This window comes from Mus caroli, unplaced genomic scaffold (assembly GCF_978045245.1).
Source record: "Mus caroli unplaced genomic scaffold, Mus_caroli_1 scaffold_7, whole genome shotgun sequence".
Classification (NCBI taxonomy): Eukaryota; Metazoa; Chordata; class Mammalia; order Rodentia; family Muridae; genus Mus; species Mus caroli.
In genome coordinates this window covers 111,088,203-111,108,588 of record NW_028227262.1, presented here as the reverse complement: position 1 = coordinate 111,108,588, position 20,386 = coordinate 111,088,203, and the positions used below count along the sequence as shown (strand labels likewise).

Sequence of the window (20,386 nt, the reverse complement as noted above, 5' to 3'; positions counted from 1 at the left end):
GCACCGTCTTATACTTATAGCCCACTTGAAAATTCGAAAACTGAACCCCATTCTAATACATCCTTGGTTGCGGAAATGGCCTCAGCGCTGTAACCGGAAACAGAAACTGACCACTACCTAAACGCCCCCTAACGACCAGCTAAGAGCGAAGACAAACCCTGAAAGTAGCCCAATCGGAAGGGGCTTGGCTTTTCCTGTTACAATCTGACAAAGAATAGGACCAGAGGGAGGCTCGAGGAACTGGTTTCCGCAGCCCGTTTGGCTCTGACGTCTCCCGGGCCCAGTTTTGCGCAGGCGCAGAACTACTACGCACAGAAACACGAACACGTAAGCAAAAGCGGAGGCCGTTCGGCTTCGTGGCATCCACTGTTTGCAGGGTGAAGCGGTTGACTCTTGGCATCTAAACTACATTTCCCAGCAGGCATCCGTTTCACACTGAGGCTGAGTTTGGTTCTCTGTGATAGGGTAAATTCAATAAATTTAAGCGATGACGTACGAAACAGGAAATAACTTGATTATGGTGTTCGAGGACATCGGTGGAAGAAGCCCCAGTGGCCTAATGGATAAGGCATTGGCCTCCTAAGCCAGGGATTGTGGGTTCGAGTCCCATCTGGGGTGGTCCACTTTTTTCGATTTTAACATTATCTAATTAGATGATTATTGCGAGTCAAACTTACAGTTTATTTTATGTATCTAGAGACAAGGTCTCTCTACCTAGTTCTGGCTGGGTTAGAACAAACTGCAGACCATAATGGTCTATGAGCTGTGAGATATCCCTGCTTCTGCAGGCAGTGAAGGCGTGTGCCACAATTTAAAACTAGAGAACTGCGGGGAAAAAACAAACAAAAAACAAAACGGAAAAAGAAAAAAAAAAAAACGGGCGGTGGTGGCGCACGCCTTTAATCCCAGCACTTGGGAGGCAGAGGCAGGCGGATTTCTGAGTTCCAGGACAGCCAGGGCTACACAGAGAAACCCTGTCTCGAAAAACAACAACAAACAAACAGAAAAACAAAACAAAACTAGAGAAGTGGATGTGAGGCTTTACTGGTTGAGGGGCTGCAGTTTGCCATACCAGGGTATGAGCTCATTTTCTTCCCCTAGGCTGCAGGGATCATAAAGCTGGAGGTCGGTACGTTTAATTTTGACATCCCTGGTAGAAACAGTAAGATCTTTTTGGCGTGACCTATGTCCAGACATCCACATACTCTCCTGCCAGACACCTTTCCTCAGAGACTCGGCGGCCATCAGCTTACGGCACTCCAAAGTGACGCAGTCAGAAGGGCCGAGAGGATTCCGCACCTTCCCTTGCTCTCCTGGTCCCCTGAGGTGCCTGTCACTCGGCGTTTCCCTCCAAGGGTGGTCGGTAGAGGGCGCTGTGGGGCGGAGTGGGCGGGCGAACACCTCGCCCGAGGCTGTGAGGGACCAGGCTCGCCAAGGACAGAAAAATGGCGGCCCTGGGGTCCCCGGCGCGCACTCTGCGGGGCCTTCTGAGGGAGCTGCGCTACCTGAACGCGGCCACCGGGCGGCCATATCGCGACACAGCGGCCTACCGGTACCTCGTTAAGGCTTTCCGAGCACATCGGGTACGGCATCCGCGTCTGGTGGGCTCCAGGTCGCGGGAGGGAAGATGAGGGGGCGGTCTGGGCAGGTGATAGAGGGTCTCAGGACAAACGTGTCTGAGTCGCCCTGTCCTCCACCTGCGGGTCTCACCACAGACTCCAGCCCTTCGGCTACCTGCGGTCTGAAATCCCCTACTGGCCCAGAAGCCGCGTGGGGCGCACCTTCCTAGGGACTTCGTATCTGCCACCCACCGGGGTGGAGCTGTCTCTGACGATTTCATTGGTTTGTCTGGTGCATGGGGTGTGGAATGGGGTAAGGGGCGGGCGTTGTGTGAAGTGGGTCCTAGGGGTCGTCAGACTTAAAGGCGTAAGGGTACAAGCATCCCCTCTCCTCACCCTTTCTACATTAAAGTTTTAATAGGAAGCGGTGTTTTTGTGATTTGACGGGTGTGTGTGTAGGTGTGTGTGCACGCACCCGCTCGCGCGCGTGCCTTTTGCTTGCTTGCGTGTTGGTGGGATATGAAGATACAGAATTTCAGCATTACTCTGACTGACCTGGAATTTGCTGTTTAGACAAGATTGACCTTGAACTCACATCTGATTGCCCTTTTCTCCTGAGTGTGGGGATTAAAGGCATGGGCAATTTTTAAGGCAATTTAGTGGGGAATATTCAAGAGTTGAAGAGTGGTACTGTTTTATTTAGTACTAGCCTTTCACCACTGAGGAAAGCAATATCTTATATTCTATGGAGATGTCACCTCTTTAGCACTCTGCATGACAGGATACATGACATGTTTTACTGGTGTAAGAAACATAAACATACAGAATGCTATCCTTGGGAAGGACCATTGTGAAATCCACAGTTCATATTCCTCTTAGAAAGGAATGGAAGATGGTTGATTTTCCAAATGTGGTAGTGCTCAATTCTCTGCCTTTTGGACAAGATCAGATGCAAACACGAAGGCTCGGGGACAGTTAACTGCACAGTTCTGCTTGATCAAGCATGGCTACAGTTTAGGGGAATGGAAACTTATGTTCTTGAGCAATTATCTTAACTGCAGAATTTGAGCATTGCAAAGAACTTTAGAACTAAAATTCACTTATCTTTTAAAAAGTTATGTTAGGTACTGTGTATTAAGAACTAGGGCCAGGGGGCTGGTGAGATGGCTCAGTGGGTAAGAGCACCCGACTGCTCTTCCAAAGGTCCAGAGTTCAAATCCCAGCAACCACATGGTGGCTCACAACCATCTGTAAGGATATCTGACTCCCTCTTCTGGAGTGTCTGAGGACAGCTATAGTGTACTTACATATAATAAAAATAAATAAATCTTTAAAAAAAAAAAAAAAAAAAGAACTAGGGCCAAATATCAAGAATAAGATGTGGCAGGTGTTGGTGGAACATGTCCTTTAATCCCAGCACTCGGGAGGCAGAGGCAGATGGATTTCTAAGTTCGAGGCCAGCCTGGTCTACAAAGTGAGTTCCAGGACAGCCAGAGCTATACAGAGAAACCCTGTCTCGAAAAACCAAAAAAAAAGTCTCCCTGAAGAGCCATAAAAATAAGATCATGTTTAGCATAAATAAGTGCTAAGGGTATAGATAACCAGGGAACAGTGGTATGAAGAAGAGGTGCTTAAGAAAGGCTACTAGGCTATAATTAGGCATCTGGAATTGGCAAGTGAATAGAGGTTAGGAAAAGTAAGGGTACAGGGAAAGAAAACATAACTAAAAATTTAAAGAAAGCATAATTAAGGCAAACCCAACAGTTTCAAAGAGGGGAAGATAATTAGGTAGGTATATATGACTGCAATTGTACCTTAGAGAGTACTTGTCCTTGAAGGGACTTTGTAGTAAAGGTTTTGAAGTTCCTCACAAAAAACATTTGGGAGGTAATGGTAGTCATATCTCAGACTTTGAGCCCAGCCTAGTCTAAAGTTGAATTCCAGGGTAGCCAGAGCTCCATAGTGAAACCCTATCTAGAAAACAAAACAAAACAAAACAGTAACAACAAAAGAAATTCCTCAGAAAAATACCATAAATTCATGCTCAAAATTCTAGGGCTGGGCCAGGCATGGTGATCCACACTGTTGATCCCTGAAGCATAGGCCAGCAGATACCTGAATTCAAGGCCAACCAGAGCTAGAAACTAAAAAAACCAACCAGTCAAAACAACACAAACGACCCCTCAAAACACCAAGACTGATTGTGAGAGGCAGCACTACAGTACTTGTCTAGCATGCCTGAGGCCCTGGGTTCTACCTCCAGGACTGGGGAGAAAGAGAAAATATGAGAAACCGTATTCTACTGAAGGCACATAAGAATGTGGGGGATACTTTTTCATTTTCTGGTTCAGGGCTAAACATTTTCTGTGCTCATCTTTTCCACTCCTTAGGGAGAAAAGATGCAACCAGGGACATCTCTTTTTTTCCCCCTACTTTGATCTTTTAATAAATATATTTATATATCTTTATGGGGGAGCATGCGTCCCAAACGTGGGGGTCAGAAGACAAAGGAGAGTCTGTTTTTTTTTTCTACTGTGTGGGTTTCAGGGATTAAACTCTGAGCATCATCAGGTCTGGCTGGCAGCAAGTGTCCTTACCCACTGAGCTGTCTCAGAAACTGTATCTTGATCTTTGGAGATAGGACCAAAGTGATTTCCAGGCAGACTAGGATACATAGTGAGACTCTCTCCTAAGTCATCTTCACATACATAAACTAACTCTGACCCACGAATGACTGTGGTGTCACATACCTGTAAATCTCAGCATTTGTAAGACCAAGGCAAGAAGGCTGAATCACAGACCAGTCCTGGCTACACAGCATGATCTTGTCTTAAAATGTTTTCATTAGAGCAGTTGAGCGCTGCTGTAGTACATTAAGTATTACATGTTCTAGTTTTCAAATTTTAACCTTGAGAAAAGGAATTATGTGTGCAGTGGTGCCCAGGGACTAATCCACATATCCCCAATTATGCTCAAATTTATGTTCCTGCTCCTTCCTCACAACCTTGGAACCCCAAAATAGTTAAGGACAGAATACTAAAAATGAAGCATTGTGAAGAACAACCATTATCTGGAGTCATTGTGGACATTGATATGGACTTATAGCTTCTTAATGTCATTAGAATTCAGATTTTCCATATAGTTAAATTGTAAAAACCCGTTTAATATCAAAACATACTTATTTCATATACATATGTATACATGTATACATACATACATGATCTTCATTTTTTTTTTTTAAATGTAAGTACACTGTGGCTGTCCTCAGATACTCCAGAAGAGGGCATCAGATTTCATTAAGGATGGTTGTGAGCTACCATGTGGTTGCTGGGATTTGAACTCCGGACCTTTGGAAGAGCAGTCAGCACTCTCTGTAGCCCTGGCTGTCCTGGAACTCACTTTGTAGACCAGGCTGGCCTCAAACTCAGAAATCCACCTGCCTCTGCTTCCCGAGTGCTGGGATTAAAGGCGTGCACCACCATGCCCGGCTCAAAGCCATTATATTTTAGATAAAATAAATTTCTGACTTTTGGAGTGAGAGTGAAAGGTGTTAGATGGGGGGGGGGGGCATATATGCAGAAGTGCGCTCGAGCTTGAGTGTAGGACTCCCGGAGGCTATATAAAAGCCAGTGCGCCTCAGGGACAGGTTTTCTACCCAATAAAGGAGTCAATTCCCTTGTTCCTGGCAGAAGGGGCTTGGCTCTCTATTGAACTGCATCTGTGGTTGTACATCAGAGTCCATGCTAGCCTGTAGGCTCTATCAGTTCCTATTCATAAGTTCTTATTCACATCAAAGCCTTATCCTGGACCCTCCCACCCTCCCCACCCCAACTCCCAGGACTGTTCCAGCTCACTCAGTCTTGTCCCTCTCCTCCCTCCCAGCTACGCAGTCCTTTAATTTACTATCTCTTGCTGTCTCTTGGCCATGGCCAGTCTATTTCTTTTTCTCTCTGTTGTGGACTCTCCCAGATGTGTCTGGATGTTCTCTCTCTCTCAGTCACAATAAAAACCACTCCATGGAGTGGTCATTTCAGTGTGTTCTTTAATGTACCCACTCATGTACAAAATATATATGCATTGTTTAAGCCATAGAACATAAAGCAACCTTAATTTGTTTAAAGGGAGGAAAAGCATGCATTCTTTATATGACAAATAGACCTGGAGGTCAGTTTTCCTAATTCTATAGTGCTGCTGTGGGGGTATTAAATACATACATGTGCATGTTTGTATTTTATGTTTACTTTGTAGAGAAAAAAGCATATTAATTCTCCCTCTGTGCGTATGTGGATACAGTAGGTGGTGTGAACAGGCTATCTGACTTTGCTAATTACTCTTTTTAGGTTACCAGTGAGAAGTTGTGTAGAGCCCAACACGAACTTCACTTCCAAGCTGCCACCTATCTCTGCCTTTTGCGTAGCATCCGGCAACATGTAGCCCTTCATCAGGAATATCATGGCAAGGGTGAGCGTTCAGTGGAGGAGTCTGCTGGTTTGGTGGGCCTCCAGTTGCCCCGTCAGCCTGGAGGGAAGGGCTGGGAGCCGTGATGCAGAGAATCCTCAGATGTTCCTTCATTCAAGAGTTTAACCATTTCTGACAATATGTAGTTATCATTAAATCTTTTTTAAAGTGTAGTGTTTGGTTTTTGTTTGCTTTTCTGTATGTTTTGTTGACTGAGTAGTTAGGGTATATTACTCAGAGTTTTACTGCTGTGAACAGACACCATGACCAAGGCAAGTCTTATAAAAAACATTTACTTGAGGCTTGCTTACAGGTTCAGAGGTTCAGTCCATTATCATCAAGGTGGGAGCATGGCAGCATCCAGGCAGGCATGGAGCAGGCAGAGCTGAGAGTTCTACGTCCAAAGGCTGCTAGTGGAAGACTGACTTCCAGGCAACTAGCATGAGGGTCTTAAGCCCACATCCACTGTGACAAACCTACTCTAACCAGGTCACACCTATTCCAACAAGGCCACACCTCCAAATGGTACCACTCTCTGGTCCAGGAATATACAAACCATGACATAGGGAAATAAAATCAGAGTAAATTTGCTGAACTTTTTTACATTGGATTCATTGCTGTTCTTATGGGTCAGTGATCTTACACATGATGTTCAAGTGGAGACTAGAGATTGACAAAGGGATGTCTTTCTCAAGTACTTCTCTGCCTTATTTCTTGAGACAGTGTCTCTCCCTGAACTTGGAGCTCACTGTTTTAGGTTCAGTGACTAACTAGCAACTAGTCTTCAGGATCTGTCTATCTTGGTTCTCTACCTCTGGGGTTAGAAACATGCATTGCCATGACTACGTATGTGGGTGCTAGGGATTCAAACTCAGGCCCTTATGTGTGCACACTTTATCCAGTGAGCCTGCCCCCTAGTCCCTAATGTATTTGGTTTAATTTTTAAACTTAGGGCTTTTGTTTTTGTTTTTGGTAATAAATGGAGAGATGGACTTAGTGGTCAAGATTGTGTGTATTACTCTTGCAGAGGAGCTGAGGTTGGTTCCCAACACCCATGTCAAGCAGCTAACAAGCACCTTGTGTAACTCTAGTTACAAGTGATCCAATACCTCTGGTCTGTGTAAGCATTGCACTCATGTGAAACCCCCGCACCCCACATATACATAATTTAAAAATAAAGGTTTTTTTTTGGTTTTTGTTTTGTTTTTGTGAGATAGGGTCTTGCTGTGTAGTTCTGACCTGGAACTTGCTATATAGAGCAGGCAGACCTTGAACTCACAGAGACCTGCTTGCCTCTGCCTCCAGAGTAACTGGAATGAAAGCACCATCATGTTGAACTCGTTTGTTTGGTTGTTTTTTTTTTTTTTTTTTTTTTGAGACAGAGTTTCTCTGTGTAGCTCTGGTTGTCCTGGAACTCACTTTGTAGACCAGGCTGTCCTGGAACTCAGAAATCAGCCTGCCTCTGCCTCCCAAGTGCTGGGATTACAGGCATGCGCCACCACGCCTGGCCATGTTGAACTCTTAATATAAATACCTTAAAATATAAAAATCAGTAAGCCTATTCTCTTATTCTAATGCTATAAATACAATACACATATTCATCCTTTGTCTCGTCTCACATTTCCATTGCTTTGGGTCAGCATTACTAAGTTTACTATGCATCTGTACTGGCATAGAACAGATCAGAACATCCCTCCATGGCCTCTGCATCAGCTCCTGCTTTCTGATCTGCTTGAGTTCCAGTCCTGACTTCCCTTGGTGATGAACAGCAGTATGGAAATGTAAGCTGAATAAACCCTTTCCTCCCCAAGTGCTTCTTGGTCATGATGTTTGTGCAGGAATAGAAACCCTGACTAAGACACTTGGCCATTGCCTTGAGCACTGCTTTGAGCATTGCCTTGGGTGTACTGGCTAGTTTTGTGTGTCATCTTGACACAGGCTGGAGTCAAGAAAGGAGCTTCAGTTGGGGAAATGCCTCCATATGAGATCCAGCTGTAAGGCATTTTCTCAATTAGTGATCAAGTGGGGAGGTCCCCTTGTGGGTGGTGTCATCTCTGGGCTGGTAGTCTTGGTTCTATAAGAGAGAAGGTGAGCAAGCCAGGGGAAGCAAGCCAGTAAAGAACATCCCTCCATGGCCTTTGCATCAGCTCCTGCTTCCTGACCTGTTTGAGTTCCAGTCCTGACTTCCTTTGGTGATGAACAGCAATGTGTCAAGTGTAAGCTGAACCCTTTCCTCCCCAAGTGCTTCTTGGACATGATGTTTGTGCAGGAATAGACTAAGACAGCATCTATTAATATATTTTCTATGGCTAGACAAACACATAAATATACATATGGGCATCTTTCTAAAATGTTTATTTTCTTATTGCGTGGTATGTGTGAGTGCAGGTAGAGTGGTCAGAGGCCAATTTTAGGAAGTCATTTCTCTCCTTCCACAGTAGGTCCCAGAGACTTTGTCTTAATGCTCCAAGTGCTTTGCCAACTTACCAGTCCAGTGTGTCTATCTTTTATAACACAACTATGATGCGTTAGGGTCCTGGCAGGAAGCAGAATAAGGTTGAGGAGAGTTAAAGGGAAACATGAAGATGTGGGATGAAAGTAATGACACACTGTAAGCTAACCACAGTGGGAGATATTTCTTCCTTAGTCCTGATAAGCAATAACTCGTAAGGACTATGGCCACAGTTGAACCACAGCCCACAGGATGTCCAGGAAGAGGTGAATTGAATGAGCACATTAATATCTACCTCTTACAACTGTCAACTTGCTCTTCCTTTTAAATTGCATTAGAAATAAATGGTTCTACTGCATTTAGCTAATTCTGTCTAAAACTTGGGCTGTTTAGTATTGGTCTCCTTGCTCATCATGTTTAATCTTCCATAATCTGCTTCTGCATGTTCTACTTGCTTTTTCTCCATGTGTCTGCCTCCAATTCATGCACTCATCATCTTTTTCTTTTTCAATTTTTAAATTTTTTTTTTTTTTTGAGTCAGGGTTTCTCTGTATAGCCCTGGCTGTCCTGGAACTCACTCTGTAGACCAGGCTGGCCTTAATCTCAGAAATCTGCCTGCCTCTGCCTCCCAAGTGCTGGGATTAAAGGCGTGCACCAACCACTGCCTGGCTACTAATAATCTTTTTTTTTTTTTTTGCATATATTTCGTATTTAATTATATACAAGAAAAATACGTGTTGCAGAAGAGCTGCTTTATATAAAAAGCTAGAAACACACATATTCAATGTAAATCCCAAATGGCACCCAGCTTACTACATACTTGGACTATAAGGATTATAAAAAAAGACTTTCGGCCGGGCGTGGTGGCGCACGCCTTTAATCCCAGCACTCGGGAGGCAGAGGCAGGCGGATTTCTGAGTTCGAGGCCAGCCTGGTCTACAAAGTGAGTTCCAGGACAGCCAAGGCTAAACAGAGAAACCCTGACTCAAAAAACCCAAAAAAAAAAAAAAAAAAAAAAAAAAAAAAAAAAGACTTTCAGTCCAACTACAGTTACTGTGGGACCCTCATATAACGGTCCCATTTTCATCTGTACATAACTTCAGACTGTGGAGTTTCAGGTTGTATTTTAAAGATGACACCCTAAGCCTCAGATCAGGTAGAGGTTTATGGAGGCACGCAGTGGCAGTCTGCTCTTGAAGATGTAGAGATCCAAGGCCTCTTCCAAGCCGGGTGTGGTGGCGCACGCCTTTAATCCCAGCACTCGGGAGGCAGAGGCAGGTGGATTTCTGAGTTCGAGGCCAGCCTGGTCTACAAAGTGAGTGCCAGGACAGCCAGGGCTACACAGAGAAACCCTGTCTCGAAAAACCAAAAAAAAAAAAAAAAAAAAAGAACCAAGGCCTCTTCCACTTTACACTCCTCCACCAGGTTAAGGCCCTGTTTTCTTTGTCTTTTCCATGGGTCTTTTTATGCTGCAAAAATGGAACACCTCTGCTGGAAGAGCAATCTGCCCTGGTATGTACACTTGTCTCTTGACTTACAGATTCTTCAGTACACTGCTCCAGAGCCTCCCTCTCTTCATCCATGTCCTGACTGGTCTCCTTGCTGGTTTCTGAGCCATTTAGCATCATTAGTGGCTTGGGCTGTTTCTTTTACAGCTGATCAAGGAGCTGCTCCCGTGGTTCAGTTCTCATGAGTGTTGATGGATATATATTTTCCTCTGTGGTGTCATACCTGTTGGGATATCTAATTTCAGATCCTGTTGCAGAAAGCAATTACGTTTCTTAAACCAATTTTTATAGTTTTATCAAGCTCCAGGCTTCTTGGTTTACATTTTTTTTTTTTATCAGAAGCTATCTGAACAACAAACGAGCTGTGCAGGTTCTCGATAGCTGTGTATGTTGTCTTATTTTTTTAGTGATCTCTGAACTTGAAACTTCACAACATCCATTTACAAACTCCATTAAATTCTGAAGTTCTGCCGGGCGTGGTGGCGCACGCCTTTAATCCCAGCACTCGGGAGGCAGAGGCAGGCGGATTTCTGAGTTCGAGGCCAGCCTGGTCTACAAAGTGAGTGCCAGGACAGCCAGGGCTACACAGAGAAACCCTGTCTCGAAAAACCAAAAAAAAAAAAAAAAAAAAAAAAAAATTCTGAAGTTCTTCATTTTTCTTGCTTAAGCAGGATGCCCACTGATCAGAAAAAGGAAGTGTGCTTGTGTTCAGGGTCCCACACCTCTGTGTGATCTCTTGGGATACAGTCTCCAGGTTGCTGTTGAGTGAACTGCAGTGTCCTACAGACTCTTCAACCAACTGTATGCCTTCTTGGTTAAAGTGTCTGAGTTCTTGTAATAATCCATTAGATTCAGCAATTTTCTTACTGTGAACTGTTGTTTTGTTGATTATATCATTAGACTTCCATTTTGTATTTTCTTTAATACTGTTCAGTGGTTTCTGGATGTTTTCATACTTCTCTAAAGCACAGAATCTCTGCCCAACTACTGCTTAACTGGCAAAGTTCCTGTGAATAGGTTTCCTTTATTGTCTTCAGGTCTTCGGTTAGGTTTCCACAAAGCTTTTGTGATTCAACCAAGGAAGAAATGGTGTTTTCTCGAAGTTCATGTAAATTGTTCTACAATATGCTGAGAAAACTGTCCATTTCTCTTTTTTGATCTTCTACCTTTTCAGCCATTGTCGATGAAGCCCTGAAAATATGTTGTAGTTGCCTATTTATGTTCAAGATGGAAACCACACCAGGGGCTATGATGGTTTTCAGGGAAGTGAAAAGGTCGGTCACAAGTTCATCAATCAGAACACTTTTACTTTGTGCTGCTAACAATTGCTCTTCCAATATCATATCAGAAATCTGAGAAACACGAGCTGACACATTTTCTGGAATAGACATGAGAGATTCAAGTGCTGTTGTGGTAATGGTGTCTAATGCAGAGACACTAGAAGACATCAGGTTACCAAACAGTGTCTTATGAATGTCTAGCATGGCCTTTTGTTTTGCATTGCCATCCTTATCAATTCTTCCATATTATTAAACAGACTGTTGAGATTTTTGCCAAAGCTCTCCTGAGCTTCAGCATTGTACTCATCGATTGCTCTCTTGTGGTCCAGTTTAGAATGTAGACCAGATACATTCCTAGTGGTTTCTTTAACTGTGTTAAGCAACTTACTGAGCTCCTCGAGAACACTGATTTCTTTCAACCAACTCAACAATTTGTTCTTCCTGAACAGTTACTTTTCCATTCATGACTCTAAAACTTTCTTCAGAGATGTACACTCCATTTTAATCATGAGCTGCTGCAAGATCTTGCTTCAAATGCTCTATTTCTTCTATATACTCCTTAACAAGAGCTTTTTTGGTGAGTTTTTTATTAACTTCAGGCTTATTCATTATGTTCTTTGTGAACATATTTCAATGCACTCAGAGTTTCCTCAAGATTGAGAGATGCAGGGGAAATGGTTGCAATTGTAGATGTTCTTGTATGTCCCCCAAGAGAATTTTGCAGAATTCTAGTTAGTTTAGATTCTTGATAAGGAATATGAGGTGTTCTTTCCACAAGAACTGTTCCCAGAGTCAAGAGGGACTGGTTGGTATTTCCTGGGCCCTCTGTTCAACAACTCCAGAATGCCCAATATTTTCACTTCCTTCAAGATCAACCAAATTTAACTTTCCAATTTTAACAAGCTCTTCTCCATCAATTGTCGTTTCTTTCATGTGTATAACAGAAAAAAAACCTGAATGTGAACGACTAGAGTAAGCGTTCATCAAGGTTGCTGCAGTTTTCCTTTTTGCTGCTCCCTTCTCTAAGATTTGGTAGACTTTGATTTCCTCTAAGCCTTTGATTATCACTCCTCTCTTGTTCTGGGGATCATCAAACATCTGCAGCCTTTCAGAAACATCAGAAGATGGACTAAGAAGATCAAGAAGCTTCTCATTATAGATTTCCAATAGGGACACTTTAATTGAAAACTCAGTGTCATTATCAGCAAGTTTCTCAAAACTTTGATGAAGAGTGCATGGAATTATACCAACCAGAGGATCCTCCTCCCAGGTATATACTTCATTAGGTGACTGTTGCGGCCCGCCCGCGGTCCACAACACGAACGGTTCACTGAGAATGGCAGTTCAGGCTGAAAGAGAGGTAACTAGACGGGGCGGAAGAAACAATGGAGTCAAGACAACATTCGGATCAAGACTCCATTTAATATTTCCAGACACTCAGTTTATAAAGGAAGGGGGAGGGAACCCAATTTCCCGCCAAGTAACTCAGGGTCCAGTAGCAGGACTAACACGTGTGTGCCTCCAGGCAGCAGAGGGCAGGTTCCAGCAGTGGGCGTGGCAGGACGAATGAGCCGGTAGCTCCACCCTTGAGCAGGCAGGTTCCAGGCTGGGGGGAAGGGAGGCCACATTTCCCCCCATTAGATAACAAAACAAAAATAAAAAAAAAGGAGGTGGCCTGTGGCAGAAAAATTATCTATGTTCAATAGTTCTGCCTGAGTTCCTAGGGCTAAAGAAAAAACCTATTTCCGTGGGATTCCCTAACTATTCTAATGGTAAACTGTATCTGGCTGAGACTGTCTTAAAAGCACTGACTGAAATACCAGCACTGGGCTGTAGGCTCTGACTTTATAATGCTAATTAGTGCTGAATAGGTAGCTACCTGTTTGCCTTTTAAGTAGGGCGTTGGAACCCTGGCTGAGTTTAGCTAAACAATTTTAGAATAACACTGAACTGATAATTATCCACAATTTTGGGTGACAGGCAGGGGAACAGTGAGAAGCGATTAAGACTGGCTGGCTCCTAGTACAAGGCCAATTGGCTTTTTTATTTTTTGGGTGGGAGGCAGTGAAGGGCCTGCTCTTACAACAGCAAAGTCTCCAATCTCTCTCCCCCCTATTAATTAAGTTTAAATAGGCAATGCTTAACAGAGGTGATCAAATGATTTTCTCATCCGTAGATGAGTGGGCCTTAACCTTGACTTGGGTGGACATTGGCCTGATTCCTCCCGTGAGCATTGTAACGACTCACATCTGTGGCTCTTGGTATCTTTTGGGGAGGGGAGGCAGAGCCTTAAGTATTTTTAGTTTTTTGCTGGAGTCAGATACCAACCTCTTTCAAATCAGGTGTGTCGCACAGGGAACTCAGAAACGGTCAAACTGGACCTTCCCTCCTCAGGCAGTAATCTCCTGCACCAAGCGGTACCCATACCGTATTCATATGATTATGAATCAGTATCGCAATTCTGAGTTATTGCGAGGTCTCTATATGAGACTTGTCAACCTCAGATTTAGCAAGGCCTAGACAAGAATTATGTCAGTATTAACACCATTAATTTTGGTTAAACTAGGAGCTGAAAGTCTTTCCTCTTCATCTCTGTTATTCCCAGTAGCCTGAGGAACTAAGGACACCTTGCAGTAACAGCAAGGGTGAAAAGCCAGAGGCCAGCTAAGGGACTAAGCCTATATCTATCAAAATAAGAACTAATCTTTGTAAATATATATGAAATTTCTACTTCCCTAGCTCTCCTGGTAAATCTAAATCTTATCTTAGACTGAAAAGCCACATGCTGGGATGTCCCTGGAAGGGAGATTAGCAGAACCACCTGTTTGCTCTTAGGGGCGGGGCGGAGAACCGGAGAATGTAGATTGACCTGCTTGAGAGAAGGAAGAATACTAAACAATTAGAGTGTAGTAATGTAAATTTTCTGTTTGGAGAAGTCAAGGTACTTTATTTAGATGCAAATTGTAAAGCTAAAGTTAATCTCCGGCCTCTTGTAGGGGAATTGGCTCAGAGGAAACAGTGTTTTTTGAGAGCTTCCACTCCCAGCTCAAGAGGAATTTTAGGCTCTAGAATGATACTTACGAGGAGAGACAGAATCTGTGTTTACCTGACGAATTAATCTCTCTGGTAGCCACCGTGCTTCATCTTCATCTCGTGAAAAAACACAAACCCAGCCTCTTCCCCAGATTAGAACTGGATCTGGACCCTTCCATTTATTAGTCAGGGCGTCCTTCCATTTTACCAATGCATAAGAATTAGAAGTAACTGGGTGCCAGTGGCGTTCCGCTGCAGACTGACCTTTAATGTCAGTTTGCAAAAAGTTTAAGACAAATAAGGTAAAGGCAAGGTGAGCCTTTGGTGACCTTGGGGCAAATGCTCTGAATTAACTTTGCTAGGTAATTTAGAATATAGGAATCTCTAATAATTGAACTGAATATTAGACCAGTCTAAGATTGAGTTAGAATGGCTGGTCACACTGAAGAAGAGTGAAAAATCATTATGACTCTATTAAATGACTAATTTTACTAAGTCTGAATATACAGTCTCTGATGTACTATTGCCATAAAGTTAAAAGGCTAGAAGCTAGTCCAAACTGGAAAAATGACAAGCAAGGATGGATCTAAAACATGAATTTAATCTTTTAGTCCTTTTAATCAGGACACTGTGTTAACTTACCTGTCAGCTCAGCACACGAATTACCAATATGCTTCTGTAGAGTTCTGTGGAGAGAACTTGTTTTTCTCTTTCCTAATAAGGTAGCTGTTTTAGGATCAATCTATAAGCCAATAAGTAGATCCTTTTAAGATACTAAAAAGCATTTATTAAATTTGACATTTTAATCTCAAATTTTGAAAATAAAGGTATGTTTTAAATAGTGTGCATGGAAATGCACTAAATAGTATATATGGGGATACAATTTCTCTCTTTTGTCTTTTAAGAGGTTAAAGTTTAAAATTTTACAATATCTAACCTTTTGAATTAATAACTTTTTGGACAAAACATTTTAAATATTTGGCTGTAAAGGGGCAGTGACTAATTGCACTTTCAATCATTTTTCTTAAGGAACGGTTGTAACTAGAAGGCTAGAAAAGTTATTAAGAGTCACACGTGCATAATTTATTTATTTATTAACTAGAAATATGTATAAGCAATTGTAAATTTGAGAATTAATAGTATCTGAGGGACGAACAATTTTAAGTAATTATGAGCTCAGAGATATAGCATTGACTATCAATATAAATTAAGGTTTGATTGTTCAGCATTTTAAAACACCATCTACAGCACACAACCAGATTATTTGTGCTGGAATAGGGGCAACTGTGTGTCTTAAGACTGCTCCACAGCAGCTAGTTGGGCCCACGTGGGCTAACGATTGGCTGGGAGGATGAGAAAAATGACTTTACAATAATGTTTTTTCTGGCCAAAGAATTGTCTTGGGCACAACTAATTTTTAATTACCAATTAACAACAATTATAAAAGCTTTCTTTATTTTTTGTAAAACCTTTTGCAGCAAACCAAAACACCAAATAACAAAAGGATACTGTCTCTGAATCTTTTGGGTGAGAGCAAGGATTTAAGGTAAACTTCCCTTGAGAAGCATTAGTTAATAAAATATTTTCCACTTAGGAAACAATATATACTGAAAGATTAAAACTTTTGGCTTCTTGTAAAGAAGCAGAAACAATAAACATTTTTCTTACATAATGTAAAGCTATATTAGCCATACATAGAGGCAAAATTTTCTAGTGATTACCAGTTTACTAGAAGCAAAAATCTTTGAATTTAAGCATTATTTTAAACATCTGAATAGATCTGTAACACTGTTAAAAAGAAATTTTCTTGAACACAGGGAAAAACTTTTTTAGGCATTGTTTGCAAAACAAAAGAAAGTTCACAAGCTCAGATTAAAAAGTATTTTACCTTTGAGTCAATACAGGGCTCTGGGACTGCCCAGTAAAATACTTTTTAATCTGAGCATTAATCTTAAATTTGCAATCAAACTGCAAGCTGCAGTCAATGGAACAATGGCAGATTTAACCATAATTTTTAAGTTTTTGTGCAAGGTTAGGATAATATCTACAACTTTGGGAAAGCAAAACCTATGTTTAAAACAATTTATCACTGTTAAAATCAATATTAGAAGCATTACTATCATATTACGAAGTTTGGATATCAATTAATACTTATGAATACCTATTAAAGCAAGCTTTAACACTTTAATAAAGAGGCATTGCTTTATATCTTATCTTAAATTTTACTATTTAGGATAGGAACCACATTAATCATTATCTAAACTAGAAATATCTTAAGAGACTCAGCCTCTAGGGCTGCCTTAGGCCACGTGTCGGAAGGACTCTAAACTTGAGTTATCAAATTTAACATTAACCATCTGTAGCAATGTAACAATTATTAATTTTAACCAACAACTTATGAGCTGAATGCGAAAACATGCAGAGCACATTTTTAATAAAGAACCAAATGAAGCAGTTAATTTTAGACCAATCAGAGAATATTAATCTTTGTAGCTACAATCATAGAATAAAAAAGCACTTTACCATTGTCAAACACATTAATCATGAACCATTTATCAGATTCGAAACTAAGAGGCTGTGTACTCGCTGCTTTTTCTTAAAACGAACATTTTTTCCATCAGGGGCCCTCCTGCCACGTGTCTGGTTTTTGGCTGAAACTCGTGGCAGCTCTCGGCCTTGCAGATAAAGTTTTTTATACCATTTTTATTATCCAACATAAAACATAGAACATTCATTCATACAGACTGGACACGAACATACATGAATTGAACACGAGAACAGATTGGTGCACCAGACATAAACAAGACACAAAATGGGGCAGAGTACTCCTGCTATTTGGGACAATTTCCTCCCTCATGATGCAGTTTTTATAACTGCGGCAATCCGCCTGTATTAATTTCCTTTTAATAAACCCTTTCCTTTCTCACACCTAACAATGTAGCTTTTTTCTAGCCACGGCCTACCGCCTGTGCCTAGCTCCTCTTAAGCTTCACTGCTGAACCTAAGTGAACCAGCGCTCGGGCTTAACGCTGTCTCAGCTTAGCCCATACCTTCTCCGGTATGAATTTCCTTTATCCTTAAGCAACTCCTGAAAACTAAACACAATTGCCTGATCCATGATTTTGAACCCTTCTTTCTTCCACCTAAGCAGTTTTCTAAAAAACTGCGGCACACCGCCTGTCTCCGTATCTAGTTCCGATTTACGAACTGCTGACCCCAAGCAGAACCAGTGTTGGGTCAGCACTGCTTCAAACTTGTTCGTATCCTACTGCATCCCCAGCAACACTCTACAAAACTGAATTTTTTTAGGCTAGCGCTAGCATGTGTACCTGTCCGTTGCTCCGATGCTCCTCCGATACGAAGATTCTTTTCTTTCTTGTGGAGCTCCACACAGCAGTCGTTTCTCTTAGCATCCCTCTGCCATTCTTCAGGTCCCAGTTCTGGCGCCAACTGTTGCTGCCCGCCCGCGGTCCACAACACGAACGGTTCACTGAGAATGGCAGTTCAGGCTGAAAGAGAGGTAACTAGACGGGGCGGAAGAAACAATGGAGTCAAGACAACATTCGGATCAAGACTCCATTTAATATTTCCAGACACTCAGTTTATAAAGGAAGGGGGAGGGAACCCAATTTCCCGCCAAGTAACTCAGGGTCCAGTAGCAGGACGAACACGTGTGTGCCTCCAGGCAGCAGAGGGCAGGTTCCAGCAGTGGGCGTGGCAGGACGAATGAGCCGGTAGCTCCACCCTTGAGCAGGCAGGTTCCAGGCTGGGGGGAAGGGAGGCCACAGGTGACCTTTCACCTTCCATTGTAAAAGTTTTTCCAGTGCCAGTCTGACCATATGCAAACATGGTGCAATTATAGCCCATAATAACTTCATCTAGAATTGGACAAACAACACTTTGGTAAACATCAACTTGTTTTGTTGATGCTCCAAACACCATATCAAAAGTGTATGTTTTCCTTGAGGTCTTGTCAGTCAACCCCGAAGTCCATACACTAACTTTTTTCCATGCATGATCACATTCTACTACTGAGTGGGCATTAGCTTTCCACTCTGCCAAATTAAATGGTCTGCATCTCACCACCACCTGGATGTTCTTGCCCTTTTCCTCTTCTTCAAAGAACTTGGCTGGGACACCATTACGGTCGAGCCAAAACCTACCTGACTGGCGGTGACAACGACACAGTGAGGCCAGGAGGACCAAGAGAGTGGCCACTGCCCCACAAGATCCGCAGAGGACGAACCTCCTCTGCTCAGCTGATAATCTTTTTTATTTTTAAAGATTTATTTATTTATTATATGTAAGTACACTGTAGCTATCTTCAGACACACCAGAAGAGGGAGTCAGATCTCATTATGGATGGTTGTGAGCTACCATGTGGTTGCTGGGATTTGAATTCAGGACCTTTGGAAGAGCAGTCGGGTGCTCTTACCTGCTGAGCCATCTCACCAGCCCCTGATAATCTTTCTAAATTAAAATTATTGGGCTGGAGAGTTAGCTCAGTGATTAAGAACACTGGCTGCTTGTCCAGAGGTCCTGAGTTCAATTCCTATCAACCACATGGTGGCTCACAACGATCTGTAATGGGATCAGATGCAGCCTTCTGGTATGTGTGTGAAGACAGCTACAATGTACTCATATAAATAAAAATAAATAAATTGGGCTGGTGAGATGGCTCAGCGGTTAAGAGCACCCAACTGCTCATCTGAAGGTCCTGAGTTCAAGTCCCAGCAACCACATGGTGGCTCACAACCATCCGTAAGGAGATCTGACTCTCTCATCTGAAGTTTGTGAAGTGTCTTCTGAAGTGTCTGAAGACAGCTGCAGTGTACTTATATATAATAAATAAACAAATCTTTGAAAAAAATTTTAAAAAATTATTTAATGACAATTCTGACATTTTTAATCCAACTCTGAAGATATATAATACAGAATTTTCAGAAGTCAATACCAGGAGAATTAAAGAGAACAGTAAACAGAACCAGTAAAGGGAACATATAAACTTAATGTTACTGAGTACAAGTTCTTATGGTTTACTAGGTTGTTTTCTTTGTTTTTTTTTTAAAGATTTATTTATTTTATTTTATTATATGTAAGTACACTGTAGCTGTCTTCAGACACTCCAGAAGAGGGTGTCAGATCTTGTTACGGATGGTTGGACCTTCATAAGAACAATTGGTGCTCTTAACCACTGAGCCATCTCACCAGCCTTTACCAGTTTTTAATAAGCCACATGAAGGTTAAAATGCCTTAAGTATCTTAAAATTCAACCTTCCTCCTACAAGGAAAAGAATTTTAACATTTAATATTTCTAGTTCTAATCCCATTGAAGCTCATTAATTAAACTAGTTTAGCATTTCAGGTAAATAAATAATTTTAAAATTTTGTACAGTGAATAAATAGTTCATAGAAGAAATTCTATTTATACTGATATTTTCCATATTATAAATTTACACTCAAGAAATAAGTGTAGAAATATATACAACCAAAAGTATAATTTCACCTGAGGAAAAAAATAAACGGAACACTTCACAGATTTGCACGTCCTCTTTGTGCAGAGCCCTACGTGGCTTAATTCTTTTAGCTTTGGTTTGGCTCTATGTATTCCTTCCACAGACTTCAAATATCAATGCCTATTTATTTTCACTAGAACTCAGGGAGAGTATTTCTACTGAGCAGTGGTGGGGCAAACTTCAATCCCAGCACTAGAGAAATGCAGAGGCAAGTGGCTCTCCAAGTTCTAGGCCAGATGGGTCTACAGAGGGAGTTTCAGGAAAGCCAGGGCCACACAGAGAAATCCTATCTCAAAACAAAACAATTGGAAAAAAGAGTAAGTCTTAAAGGCCATATAGTAGTGTCTTATGACCTTATAACTCTTGGTTAAAGGGCAAAAGCAACTGCAGATAGTATGAGAATGAGTGATCCTGGCAATATTCCAGTGAGATTTGATTAAAAACAGACAGTGCTGCTGAGCTGTAATCTCAGCACTTGAGAAGAGGCAAGATGACCAATTCAAGGTTATCTTCAGCTACATAGCAACTTTAAGGCCAGCCTGAATTATGTGTCACATTGTTTTAAAAAAGCCCAAAACAT

The 20,386-nt window shown here is 41.9% G+C and overlaps 1 protein-coding gene, 1 non-coding gene and 1 pseudogene across 2 annotated transcripts in view; 2 read left to right on the top strand and 1 right to left on the bottom strand.

Annotated features, from left to right (window-relative positions):
* The first annotated feature begins 545 nt into the window (after positions 1 to 545).
* On the top strand, positions 546 to 618 carry Trnar-ccu (transfer RNA arginine (anticodon CCU)). The gene has a single exon. It is a non-coding gene; the product is annotated as a tRNA-Arg (tRNA).
* Positions 619 to 1,333: 715 nt separating this feature from the next.
* Positions 1,334 to 20,386, top strand: part of Luc7l2 (LUC7 like 2, pre-mRNA splicing factor) — an 81,476-nt gene continuing 62,423 nt past the window's right edge. Inside the window, exons 1-2 of the mRNA XM_085840711.1 lie at positions 1,334 to 1,583; positions 5,900 to 6,020. Coding sequence (XP_085696837.1) covers positions 1,446 to 1,583; positions 5,900 to 6,020 — 259 coding nt within the window. The 5' untranslated portion in view covers positions 1,334 to 1,445. The remainder of the gene's footprint in view (positions 1,584 to 5,899; positions 6,021 to 20,386) is intronic.
* On the bottom strand, positions 9,617 to 18,432 carry LOC110296564 (kinesin-like protein KIF11; annotated as a pseudogene).